The sequence below is a fragment of the Canis aureus genome, chromosome 32 (assembly GCF_053574225.1).
Source record: "Canis aureus isolate CA01 chromosome 32, VMU_Caureus_v.1.0, whole genome shotgun sequence".
Taxonomy (NCBI): domain Eukaryota; kingdom Metazoa; phylum Chordata; class Mammalia; order Carnivora; family Canidae; genus Canis; species Canis aureus.
The window spans coordinates 19,509,979-19,523,803 of NC_135642.1; the positions used below are offsets into that span (position 1 = coordinate 19,509,979).

The following is a 13,825-nucleotide window of genomic DNA, read 5'->3' on the forward strand; positions in this document are numbered from 1 at the left end:
ACCTCTACCAACAGTGAGCATTTTGCTAATTTCTCTTTGTGCAGGAGAGCTTTGGTTAAAAATACACACATTGACACAACTTATAATTTTGAAACAAACCTATTGGCTAATAAGTAAAGAAAGAGAAAATATGTGAAAGCCAGGAAGCATTTGGAGGAACTGCCCCCCAACCCCCACCCCGGGCACACCAGCCTGAAGTTTCCCATGCCATCAGGCAGCAGTGCCAAAGGAAGTGGGAAGGAAACTGTTGTGGTGCTGGATCACTTTGCAAAGAGGCTAAGGAGTGGCTGTGGGCAATCTGAAGACCTGTGGAAGCCGAGGGGGAAGAATGTTAGGATTTGGAGGAGGTAAGTGGAGGTAGGAGGAAGCATAGACACCTTCTTCTATTTTGAATCTGCTCTGACCAAGGAATCTAGCAGAAAAGGAGTAGGATGCTTTCTTCCTTTTTTCCCTTTCTGGATCATTTGGCCTCCTTCCTTTCAGAATCCAGAAACCATACTATATCAAAAAATATATATTATGGATTAAACAGGTGTTTGCAGGTCATCCTAGCCTATCAGTAGGCCTCTCCTAACCAATCACTAGCATCGTTGTGTCCAACCAGGAGCTAAGAACCGTGAGGCCCAAACTAGGTACAGGATATCATCGGGATTGCTGGGAATTGATGAGACAGAGCACACTAATGTGAAAAGATCACCCTACACAAGATATTATAAACCTCCAAAAGAAGATCACAGAATAAAAACATAAAATAAACTTCAAGAGCTTACAGAACAAAGGGAATGCTGGGGACAGAGAGGTCTGCGAGCCTTAGAATGTAGTGACTGAAGGGAACGGATGGAATCTTGTGCTTAGGAGAGATATATAAGGAAGTACGACACACCACTAGCTATAGGTGGGGTTTCTATTGGTTAGATTGACTAATTCCAAAGAGCCAACTTACCAACAAAGCTTAGATTTGTTTGTAATTTGGAAACTATATGCATTTTCTTCTCACTAGGGATGGTTTGGCAGGGGGTTGGAGGGTGTCTCTGTGTTTAACATGGCAGAAAATATCAGCATTAGGGAAGGCAGAAATGTCTCTTGGAGCATTTTATATAACAAGTTCCTAATTGTGGGCACAATAAAGTTCCAAAGAAGAAGAAACTGTACTTGTCTAGGTGTATGGTTAGAAAGCATTTACTGTGTCCAGTAGTCATTTGGGAAGGAGCAATGAGAGGGTTTGGGACTGTGGGCTCATGTCCAAGTTGGGATCCCAGCTCCCTCACTTCTTAGCTGCTTAAGCAATCAAACCAAATTACTTATCTGAGCTCCGTACACCTCAGCTCCTTCCCATCCACAGTATGGTTGTAAACATGAAGTCAGGTAATTCTCGTAGAACACCTCACACCTAGGAGGTTACCCCCGAATCCTAGTTCACTCTCCACATCTCCCTTTCTTTGTAAATAGTATGAATATATCTGTTAAGAGTGTAAACTATCTGTTATGTAAATGTTTTCATCTCTTTAATTTGTGGCTCTCTTTGAAAGTTAAAAAATAAATCTACCTATTATTTGGACAGGAAAGAACTTCTGATCTACCTCTTTGCTGAGCATATCCACTGGATGTCAAATGCTAATTGGAACGGTTTGGGAAGAAAAAGGAGATACATGAATTGCACTGGCCATTCTTTCACTGCAGTGACAGTATGTACAAAGATATCTTGGAAAATCAGGCAATCCAGGCCCCACCATTGTTTTTAAGGAGAAATCCAGATAGGCTTCCCTCACTGGTTGTACTTATTCAAATGTCAACTTAAGAGATCGCCCTCAGCTTTTATTATATGTGACTAAGTAAAAAGGAATTCAGAATTTCAAGTGCAACTCAGTTTGGGTCTGAAATTCATGGCTTGTGGTGAGGATGTGAAGCTGAGTGTCTTTGAAAATATGGGCCAGAAACAAACATCAAAAGATAGTGTTCATTTCTCTCCAAGGCCATGTGCCATGGGCTTCCTAGCTCTGCCCTAATAATAAGGAAGTACTCATTGTGATATTCAACAAATACTTAACTGAGTGCCTATGACATGCGAGGCATCATGCCGAGAACCACTGGGGACAGATGAGGATAGCAGTTAGCCTTTAAGGAGAGCTTACATCTTAATTAGGGAGATAAAAACATACAGACATAAAATTTCCCTAGATCATTTATGAGAATCATATCCTCAGAGAAGGGAGAAACTGCTTTCAGGTAGGCTGATCCGGGGTGTCTTCAAAGACAGAGAAGCTGAGGAGGAATATGAAAGGAGGCCTCAGCTGGAAGAAGAGTATCTGTCCTGAGTGGTACCACACATATGATAAAAAAGGCAGGAATGAATCAAAACAAGTGTTTGAGGGGGAGAGGCAGGGACTGTGCAGATAAGGAAGCAAGGTTGAGAGGGGTCAGAGAGTGAAGGTCTTTAACTATCAGGCTGCACACTCTGGAACTGGAACTTTACACTAGAAAACTGGACTTGGAAGGAAGTCTTAGCAATCATTAAATCCAGCAGTTTCCAAACCTGTTTTTTAAGACAACAAAATCCACTATTCAACTGATATTTTACATAGAAGCCTAACACACCACCAAATAAAAGCATCATTGCCTACTCCTTTGTACTATTCCCCTCTCCCACCCCAGAAGCTCTAGAGGCCCTGCACCTGAATAATCCATGTGACACACACTGGAAAACACCAATTTCTACATCCTCATGGAAAACTACTAGAGGTTTTTGAGCAACAGAGTTACTGAATCAAAGCACTATCTTAGTAAGATAAATCTGACAGGATGGATTGTAGAGAAGCCAGGAAGCAGGGAGACCAATTAAGAGATTATTGCAAAATTTCAGACCTAAATTAACACAGGTCCCAGGAAATGGCTGAAGGTTTGACACTTGCATGATCACAAAGATAATTTATAGACTGAGGATATCTGTATGGGCTCCTGGATCATCCCTCTTTCTGGGAGGTAAAAATCCTAATACAACACCACAAGATGCCTCTTTTCTTGAAGAGAGCACTCAACTGTTTGATAAAATGACAATGTAAATTTTACATCAAGTGAGAACTTATAAGTCCCCCTGCACAAATGTCTTTAGAAAGATGTTTGTTATGGAACTGATTTACAGGGATGCTGTTTATCATTAAACCTACCTACGCATCGGGTACCATCGGGAGAGGGGTAAAAACCAGGAGGACACTTGCAAAAGTAACTGCTGACTGTGTTTGTACACTCGCCCCCATCACAGATTCCAGGAATGGTACTGCATTCGTCAATATCTGGAACATAAAGAAGAGTTTAGTATTCACAGAACACAGCAGAAAACTGTTCATCATCACAAGGTTCATAGCGAACACCAACCAAACCAATCTCCAGAACAAAAGCTGCATATAAAATAGTCAATTTAGGGGCACCTGGGTGGCTCAGTGGTTGAGCACCTGCCTTTGGCTCAGGTCATGATCCTAGGATCCTGGGATCGAGTCCCACATCAGGCTCTATGTAGGAAGCCTGCTTCTCCCTCTGCTATGTCTCTCTGCCTCTCTTTCTCTCTCACTCATGAATAAATAAAATCTTTAAAAATAAATAAATAAAATAGTCAATTTTAAAAAGGGTGATTCTCTCAACACAGGCTTACCCAAGGAACTTCCAAAACTCAAGAGATTACAGCAAAATAGAAGAAACCTCCCCTGTAAAATCTAAAACTATATAGTGTTTTACCAAGCAACTATAGCCTGCTAATATTCCAATGTCATTTATTTTAAAATTTTGTTTTCTCCATTCTCTCTATGGTTTGCATTGAGTTAGGGTCCCTTATGTTTACTCTATCTTCTGCATCAATTCCTGCATTTCTTCTCAATCTGACTTTCCACAAAGCAGGTACGAAAATCCTATAGAGAAGAGCATTTGGTCTGAGTGCTGACCAAGACTTGGCCATTGTGGGGTTCTCAGGGACACCCAATCTGCTATGATGATGGTTTTCTGTGGGTTCGGTGAGTGAATGGTGGGGAACACTGGGATGCTCCATCCAGATCCTTCTCAAGGGAGGACTTGTCCTAGCATTAAGGGTGCCATCAGTAGACAGCTTGGGTTCTCAGCTACTGCCAGGACTGTGTGAGCTGTAGAGAGCTGCCTCACCTCAGACTTCACCCTTCCTGGGAGCCCACACCCTATGACTGATCGTGGAAGAGAGATAATGGTTGGTCTGGCCATCTGCCCCACTTCCCGAATCCCCTGTGAGGTCAGTGGAGGCCATAGTCAGAATCAGTGCTCAGGGCCTGAGACTACTGGTCTCCTCCAAGGAAGCAGTAAAAGTTCCTGAGGACAAATCCAACCATTTCCTTTAAAGGACTTTTCAACACTGACAGCTGTCAATAGATGTGGCACCAGCGAGGGGAGAAGAAGTTGAGAACTTCTTGCCTAGGCTAAAAGTAAATACCCAGAGTAACAGTGGTATTTGCACAACCTTGACTCCAAGAGGAGGAGGCTTTCTGCACTCACCTAAGGACACATGGATTTTGACCCAAGCCCCCTGGGAGTATTGCAATGGCCACACTACACTGTTGGTACTCAGCCCAAATTTTTTTAAAAAGAGAGAGAATATTTCTTCTCTCGTTTAAGTACTGCTCTTCACTTGTAAAACGAAATAGAATTCTGAGTAGACCAGATTCAAGTGTTGTCTGACTCAAGTTCACCCTGTTAGTCAAAAAGGCAACAGTGACACTGTTTACATGCAGTTTAACCTTTTTAAAAGCAAAATCCCCATTCTTCTATGCTAGGCTAGAGGCTAAAGCAAACAATATTCCCCTGCTTATATTAGAGTCAATGCTAACATAAACAGCATTCTCATTGTGAAGTTGTATAATGGTAAAAATGTATATTCTATTCCAACAGATAGACATTTTACTGGAGTCGGCAAAAGTCAGGCCAAGAAATAGCCAGGAATGGAGCTTAAAGATTCAAACTAGCATAGTATCAGAAGGCACATTTTAAGACAGTTCTTTACCATCAATCCTCCCACGTTTACCAGCCACAATCCTACTTAAAAACCAACAAGGGGCACCTGGGTGGCTCAGCCAGTTAAGTGTCGGGCTCTAGATTTCAGCTCAGATCATGATCTCAGGGTCCTGGGATCGAGCTTCATGTCTGGCTTTGCGCTGAGAGTGGAGCCTGCTTGAGAGTCTCTATCTTAACCTCCACTCCCCTCCCAGCACGAGCATGCTATCTCTCTCTCAAACAACCACCACCACAACAAACCACAGAAGTTCAACCTCAAGGACTCAACAACCTCATTAAATAATGAAAGAGGATGCACTCCTGTAACACAAAGGTATTAAGAAGAAGGTACCTTCCCCAAAGTGTCCCTAAAGGTGAATGTCTGGGTCACTGAACTCCTATCAAAGATCATGTGAGGAGGGGATCCCTGGGTGGCTCAGCGGTTTAGCACCTGCCTTTGGCCCAGGGCGTGATCCTGGAGACCCAGGATTGAGTCCCACATCAGGCTCCCGGCATGGAGCCTCCTTCTCCCTCCTCCTGTGTCTCTGTCTCTGTCTCTCTCTCTCTCTATGTCTATCATAAATAAGTAAATAAATAAATCTTTAAAAAAAAGATGTGAGGAAATAGTGTCTATTAAATGAAATATTTTTCTACCTGTTAGTATAAGTGACTGCTACTAACCTTATTAAGGCCACTTAGGTCAATAACCAAAGAGGTTATTTAGGCGACAAAATATACTAGAAAGAGTTACTGAAAAAAACAGAATGAACTGGCAGAATGGAGGAGGCATCCTTCCTTCACATGCTGGCTGTTAGATCTGGCTCCTTGGCTGAGAGGATAGTACAACAGTACTAATAATAATGAGAGTTGACACGTATGGAGCACCAGACATTGATTAAAGGTTTTATGACTGTCAACTCATCTAACTCTCATAGTATAGGTCCAAGCATAGCACTGATTTCTGCAAGTCTGGTGCCTGGGCATAACTCTTGCATTACACTGAGACCTTCAGAAAGCTGACATGAGTAAAACTTGAAGAGCAAAGAAGATCATTTATAAAGTGATGCTAAACCCAGGTCTTCAATTGCCAGGGGCTGGGCTGGGAGGGAGAGGGGCAGGGGTCCAACTTAAGGTGGATGCCCTCCTGCAAAGGTCAGTGAGTCAGGAGACATAGGGTGGTAATGTGTCAGCTAATTCTTCAAATCATGTTGAAAAAAACAGCAGCTATACTATTTTATGGTCATACCACATATGCCTGCTTGTGTGGTTTCTTATTCATGCAGCACCTGCTATCTGATCACAACTGGGAAACACTGAGAAATGTGAGGAGATGGAGTTTGGATTGCAGAACTGGAAAGGACCTCCAGAGATCATCTTGTTCCACCTCCTCATTTGAAAGTTGAAGTATCTCAGAGCTGGTAACTGACTTGTCCAAGGTCACACAGAATATGGGAGGACCTGAGGGCCAGGACCCGGGCCAGGGCTACCTTGTGCCTAGCGCTCTTATGCCTACATGGCAGAGATTTTGTTCAGCAACATGTAGGGAGCTGGTGACCCTGAACAATGGGAGTCAAGGGCTTACAAGTAGCTGCAGAGGGTGGAGCCCCATCTAGAGCAGTGGGTTGAGTAGCCCTAGGAATTCTCCTTGCTGCCTGAGTGGATAAAAGCCCCTAATAGCAAGGAGCCATTGGATAAATATGTCATTATTCTAGAAGAGGGAAGTCTTAAGGTTTTTGGCCATGTATTAGGGAGTGCACGGACTTAAGAGCTACATTTTTAAAAAGTCCTTTGCATCATGCAGTGCTATTATAATTGCTAAAGGCTGGGCTGGCGATAATCTAAATCCCAAAATATTAGTGGTTAATTAGGAATCCAAGGGACCTCTTCCAGAAATAAAACTTAATCCTTTAATTACACTTTTTATTTCTTAATTTCCTCCCACAGTAACCTATGCAAATATGGACTTGGTTTCCGAAAAGAAAAGGCTCATGTGTTCTTTCAGTGTGCATACTCGAGAGTCATTGGAAAAATCAACAATGAAGGTGGGCATGAACTTTGTTTCCCTTTTTCTCAAATCACAGCTATAAATCTCAATCTTTTCTTTTTAAATTTATGAAAATTTAATAATTGTTATTTAATCATTTCAGCTTGTTAATTTACATTTCAAATGAATCTAAATTGCACGCCTGGATCTAAAACTTGGTACATGGCTTTCTTCAGTTTCAGGGAAAGGGGATATTTTAAGAAGGGAGGGTCCTGCAAAAGGAAGATCTCACCAAAAACCTGCTCTTACCATCACCAAGGGAGTGAAGGTTAGCATCTTGTAAATTTGCTAAAGCCAATTTTTTATTGAATTGGTTTTTAAAATAAATTACTGCGGGCTTCCAGGCACCCAGTTCCTTCCTTTCCAAGTCAAGAGGAAGATGCATTTCAAAAAGCCACTCAAAGAAATGGCAAAGATGCCAGAAAGATTTTCACAAGGGCACAGAATCCCACTGTGGCCTGACCATCTTCCCAGGGCACACAGATGTTCTCTTCATACTTTCAGCAGTGTAGGCCAGATTTTCTGGAATTCCTTCTATTGACCATCCTATCAATCATCCTATGCCCAGAGTTACGGCATTCCCATAATGAGGCATGGAGCTGGAGAAAAGCAAGGGAGAGGAGGAGGGGACTAAGCTCACCAAGCATTCTTGGAGGACTTTCTGATTTACTCTCCTACCCGAGTAAGACAGGTCAACAATGCCCAAACGAGCTCTAGGCCAGAGAACATGTAGTACTAACGGGACATTCTCTTCCAGTATCAATTTTGCATAAAAAAAATAAGAAAGAGGGGAAAAACCCCATCATCTGAATTTAATGTAACCGTAGATGGCTAGGAGAAAAAAAAAAGGTCTAGCCAAAAATATGCTGTTTTTATCTTGCTACTGATTTCAATATGTAGCCGGGAAAAAAAAAATATTTGTGAAAAAGGATTAAGTCATTCTCAGACTGAATTTTTTTGTCCATTGGATACACCACCATAATAGGCTGCTTAGCATTAACAAAAGGATTTTGAATGAGTTTTCTTTCAATCTCAGTATTAAATCTTCTGACTTGTTCCCAACCACACAAGGTGATGGATCCTGACCCATGTTAACTGATAGGTCTGAGGGAAAGGCCAGGGACACAAGCAAACAACTGTACTCCAAGCTGGAAGCTATCAAATTCCAGAAAACAACAAAGACTGGACAAATCATATGGACCATACTGCCCTAAATCTTGAAGCTGACTATATCTAAGCTGAATATATCAAGCTGAGAAAGCCTGAAAATTTAAGACACAACCTACTGCTGCTGTGGATTTTGCATGCTATTATAAACCTAACAGCTTAGTAATGGCATAACGAGACATATATAATGGCACCTGAAAATCTATAATATTGTAAATTTTTCAAAATATTAGGAAATATAAATATTAAGTATTAATATTAGAGATTATGGCTTATATCCAAGAAAAAAGACTATATAATATGGTACAGCAAGTACCAGAGTATGAATCAAAAGAAGTAAATTTTAGCACGATCTAAATGACTTCAATCAGGCCACTTAACATAGCTGGTTCTTTATAATGTGAAAGGTACAGCTCAGTAAGTTCTTTACCCTGTTCAGTATCAACATTCTGTGCTAACATAGATCCACAATATAACTTCAAGAATACATTGGGCTTGTAAGAATCAACTTTATTGTTCTTTGAAACTTAAAATATTCTTAAAAAGTCCTACTTCCTTAGAACCTATTTTTCACAGCTACTTCAACTGTGTATGGCATGTTCAAGAACGTATCACTATAAATTCTATGATGATTAATAACTTAAAAACAACTCTAGCCCATAAAGATAATTCTAGCAGAGTCAAATTGCAGATTATTCAGTTTCAGGGTAAGTAGGTATTAAACTTCTTAAATGTAATTTATGAATTGCACCTCAAATTTGAAGCTGTCTTTCCCACGTATGATACACTATAGCTACCTACAAAGAAGATTAATGATTCAATCCCAGACACATGGCTTAGAATGAACTATTCTTCGTTGCTGGGAGCAGACACAACAGCAATTGCTTTCAACAAAAGTTCACGCATTGAAATGAAACTTTACATCACATCAAGTAGAGCTGAAAATGAAGGAAGAAGTTTGCTGTGCTGAGTTTGATGAGACAGGTGCCTTGTTCCATGACTGTCAGACATTATACATGCACTCCTCAAAGAAAAGAGAGTTTGGTGCTGCCTACTTACTTCCCTCTCATGGAAAAAGCATTTATTACGGCCTTGGATGCCAGGCCTCTTTTTGGCAAGTAGCAGTAGTGGTGAATATGAACACATTCTCTCTATACACATTTTCAGGAGCTCAATCTATAAACTAAATGCAAATAGATAAATTTACCTCCAGAGAATAAATTATTTTTCTGTTTGATTAACATTAAAAGGCTTCCATCTGATAGGCAGAAAACACTAAATTTGTAGTAGGAGCATAAATATATGAGTTAATCTCAAAAAAATCAAACATACATTTTAACTAGGAAAACATCAGAAGATATGTCTTTCTGAATGATATGTAATGATTAAATTTAAATTCATGTCTCTAGAACCATGCAAAAACATGTCTTGAACATTTTAACCCAAATATGGGTTCAAAAATATTTCATGTTTTAATATCTAATTTGATTCAGATGGATCTCTTATTTTGGGTCTATAAAAGTGGAAAAAGCTGCAGGGTTTTTCTGGTTCAATAGCACAAAGGCATATTATTCCTGGTAAGAATATTATATTTACACATTCACAGGAATGACAAAGACAGAAGGATTTTGGAACAATTTGCAATAAAGCTTGTCATTGATTTGAATTTTGCCTGCCCCTCCACCCCTTGACTGCAAAGCATGATATTTCTTACCTTCACATTTTTGTGATGCTTCATTAAATTTGTGTCCAGCAGGGCATTTGCACTCAAAAGACCCAACAGTATTAATGCAATTTCCTCCTTGACAGAGCCCAGGGATGGCCTGGCATTCATCCACATCTGTCAGATTTTAGAAGACAGAGAGAGGAGAGGGAGAGATTCATATAAAAGTCATTGCAGAAGAAAATGTGATAGTTTGTCTACATTTATATTACCATAATTATGTCAGTGAGTTATTTGTCCATCACAATATTTGGAATATGATGAGAGAAATGATTTTTCACAATTACTTTATGTAAAATAAATTATTTGAGTAACATAACTTGGTCAATAATGTTTATAAGAAGTCATGAATATTGTTAATTTTCCCATCTTCCATCTTCCCTTATGTAAAGGGCAGTATTTATATTAATTTTTGTGGGGTTTATTATGCATGCCGCAAATTATAGGGGTACAATAATTAAAAGGCTGACAGTAACAACTAGAGTTATACAAGAAATCCTTAGAATCAAAATGCCACACATTTCTATAATAAAACTGTCTCTAAGACTTACATTGAATGATTCAGTTAAAACAGAATTTACTTAAGATCTCTCGGAAGACATGAGAAGGTGTTTTTAGGCAAATGAAATGAGAAATGTTCACCTTGCACTCTGTAGAATTTCTTGCACTGTGAAAATTAAACAACCCAGGACATTAGACTGAGAAGTGTGAGATACCCTAGATGAATGTGCAGTCTGAGCTGCAGACTCACTTTGCTGGCAGAGCAGCCACGAGTGGGAACCTTTTGAAAGGTAAGTCAGAGTGTGTCCTCCTGGCTTAAAACTCAAGCCCTTATCTTAGAAGATCCTATTTGCCCTCTCTACTCTCTGACCTCATCTTTTGGCCTCCTCTCTCACTCCTCTCCTTCTACACTGGCTCCCTTGCCATTCCTTAAATATACCAAGGATGTACCTGCCTTGGGTTTTTGGAGCAGTGGCCTCTCTGCGTGGATTGTTCTCCCTCCATAAAGTTGCATAAAGATTCATGTTGCCCTGTTCATCAGGTGTCTACTCCACTGTAGCAGTGGATCCTCCTTCCCTGGCCAATCTAATAGCAATGGCCAGCTCCCTTATCCTTCACCACCCTTTGCTTATTTTTTTTTCCACTGGACAAATCACCAGCTGACCTAGTGAACACTTGTTTGCTTTGTTTTGTTTCATAAATCCATTGTCTTTAATACAAAGTTCAGAGAGCAGGTTTTTTGTCTATTTTGTTCACTGCTGTATCCCTGACACCTAATATCCCTGACACATGGTCCCACATGTAGTCCCAAATACGAACCCCTTAGGAACAAAATGAATCACTCCAAGCTCATTATGTTCAGTTAGAAAGATTGTAAAAAAATACATGTACATTCTTTCCATCTCTTCATATATAACACACAAAAGTCTAGTTTAATAAAGGAACCCCCAGTGTGGCAGTCTAACTTTTCTTTCTCTCACTCTGGATATTCTTTTAGAAATCTGGAAACCTAGTGTACTCCTTTGTCTTATTCTTCATTGTATGAAGCAAGAGAGTGAGCACCAATTTTAAGATCTCTAATAACCTGTGTTCTTAAGAAAAGTTGGCATGATGGAAAGGATACTAAAGAACCAACAATTTATTTTGCTATAAAAGTGTCACTATGTTAAATGGAAGGTCCTGGCCCACAAATGAACCACTATATGTGAAATATAATTAGATTACATTTTATAGCTGATCTCAATTTTCTCTTAGACCAGAAGTTTCCATTCTCTTAATATACTGAATATGTTATTAAAATGTTATTTGAAATTGATGGCACATATAAGCAAAACTTGATAGTCTTGTTGGTCATAAATTTTGGCCAAGAGGAAATATATATGAGGGCACTTCTCTGTTGGCCACATCTTTCAAGACTGAAGACAGAATGAGCTCCTTTATGAACTCATTTGTCCACAGCCCCTCCCATCTAGCCCAAGGTCTGAAAAACACCAGCAAAGAGAACACAGCCCCAAGCAGATAGCAGAATCGCTTGGAAAAACCCACAATAAAACATGGGGAATTTCATTCTCAAAGTGGCAGTATAACTGCCATCTTGATTTCAAGGGTTTCACAAAATTTCTGATAAAGAGTCAGGAAGGGACAGAAAGAAAATGCTGGACAAGTCTAGACTGTATGAAATGCATAGCAAAGACACGGAGCAATTGCTCTTCCCTCTCCCTCTCCATTCTCTGTCCCCCAGTTCTCTCAGAGCCTCAACTTCTGACAAGGACTCACAGACACCAAATCCGGCTTTCTGGTCTCTGTTGATGAGTTCACGGGTACTAGCTGCCTTTACAACACTAAGACCAAGAATTTCTTCAAAACTCACTGGGGCTTTCTAAGGCTGAGAAAAATAAAGGAGGTACCCAAGAGAGAGGGAACCAAACTTACTTATGATTTTATAAAATCACACGCTAGACCCCTCTGTAACTCTTTTGTTTCAAAGTGACTTCTTGCAGCTCCTGGCTTTCAGAAGGACAAGTTGAAGGGCAAATAAAGGGGCTGTATGTTATACATAGCAATCAGGAGCCAGGACCAACAGTGTTTATCACAAGTGGAATTTGTGGAAGTATAATTTAATGGAGACCAACAGAGCTTAAACTATGGGATTAAGCTCAAATTCTATTTTACGGCATATCAGCCTTAGAATTAATGTACAGAACAAAACCAAACTGGTATCTACTTGCCTCAAAAGTGCATACCCTGAATTTTCTGGAAATATTGCAACTTGCTAAAAAAGCCCTGAAGATGTCTAAAGGAAACAGATACAGCCTGGGAGTTTTCAATCCCATCAGTTTAGTGCTGAACTGCCTCCGTTCACTTCCTCCTGTTTCCTGCCAGACATCCAGACAATAAAAGAATTTGTACAGCTGGAAGAACAGGAGTAAAAGCCAAAAACAGAGTAAGGGCTTCTATGGGAGGTAGGAGAAGAAGCAAGCAGGCGACATCTGGGGATATTTAAAACTGTGAAACAAATCTTAATTTATTTCTGACTTATAAAAAAAAAAGCATAATGTAGCATGTAAAATGGAGAGAGGAACTATTTTCTTGAGGTCAACTAAGTACAACCCATGAGACAGAGGAACTCCAACAACACCAAATGAAGGGAAAAACTGAAGAAAATGAAGAAAAAGAAACTACGTTGCTCAGAGATTTTGCTTAGTGTCGATACACAGCATTGTCCTAATGCACAGCACTGCTGCAAACAAAACCATATCACCCCAAAGAAACAGCTTTGGGGTCAGAGGGGGAACTGCTGGCAAGGAAAGGTCCAGGGAGACCAGCTGCTCTCTCCCGAGCCGCACTCCTAATGCTAAGTTGGATATCATGCCGTCAGCGAAATCGTGAAGTTATGTCTCTGACACCGCTTTTCCATTCTCTCCAACTTTGCTGGAGAATGGCTCTCCAGAGCAAATAAGATGAATCCATTAATAACTGCATCAGCCAGCGGCTTACCTTGACAGGCTCCCGTACGGATATTTGGAATGAAGCCTCGGCGACAGGGGTGGGGCTGGGCGGGGCACATCTCGCACGGGTGGCCCCAGGCTCTGCCCACCGTGGCACAGCAGAGTGTTTTTGTGCAGACAATCCCGCTGAGCTGTCCCTGGCACATCTGGTTGCTGACCACAGTAAAACATGGGCCTGTCCTGTAATCTGAAAATAAAGGAGAAGAATTCCATGAAGGTCCAGAGAAGCAGGAACCATCACGCAGAGGAACAGCTGTGCCCCATCTTGTCTGACTCCGAATCGGGAAACAGTCTTCAGGGAGAGAACCACACGTCAGTGACTCTGTGTGAAGCCTCTGGCAGACCCTTCTGCTGCCCCCCTCCATTTTCCTCACCTAT

The 13,825-nt window shown here is 40.7% G+C and overlaps 1 protein-coding gene across 3 annotated transcripts in view; it reads right to left on the minus strand.

Annotated features, from left to right (window-relative positions):
- Positions 1 to 13,825, minus strand: part of FBN1 (fibrillin 1) — a 222,924-nt gene that overhangs the window by 108,425 nt on the left and 100,674 nt on the right. For all 3 annotated transcript variants that reach the window (XM_077881022.1, XM_077881023.1, XM_077881024.1), the window contains exons 6-8: positions 13,437 to 13,634; positions 9,930 to 10,055; positions 3,165 to 3,290 (exon numbers count right to left, since the gene is read on the minus strand). In XM_077881022.1, the coding sequence (XP_077737148.1) occupies positions 3,165 to 3,290; positions 9,930 to 10,055; positions 13,437 to 13,634 (450 nt within the window). The remainder of the gene's footprint in view (positions 1 to 3,164; positions 3,291 to 9,929; positions 10,056 to 13,436; positions 13,635 to 13,825) is intronic.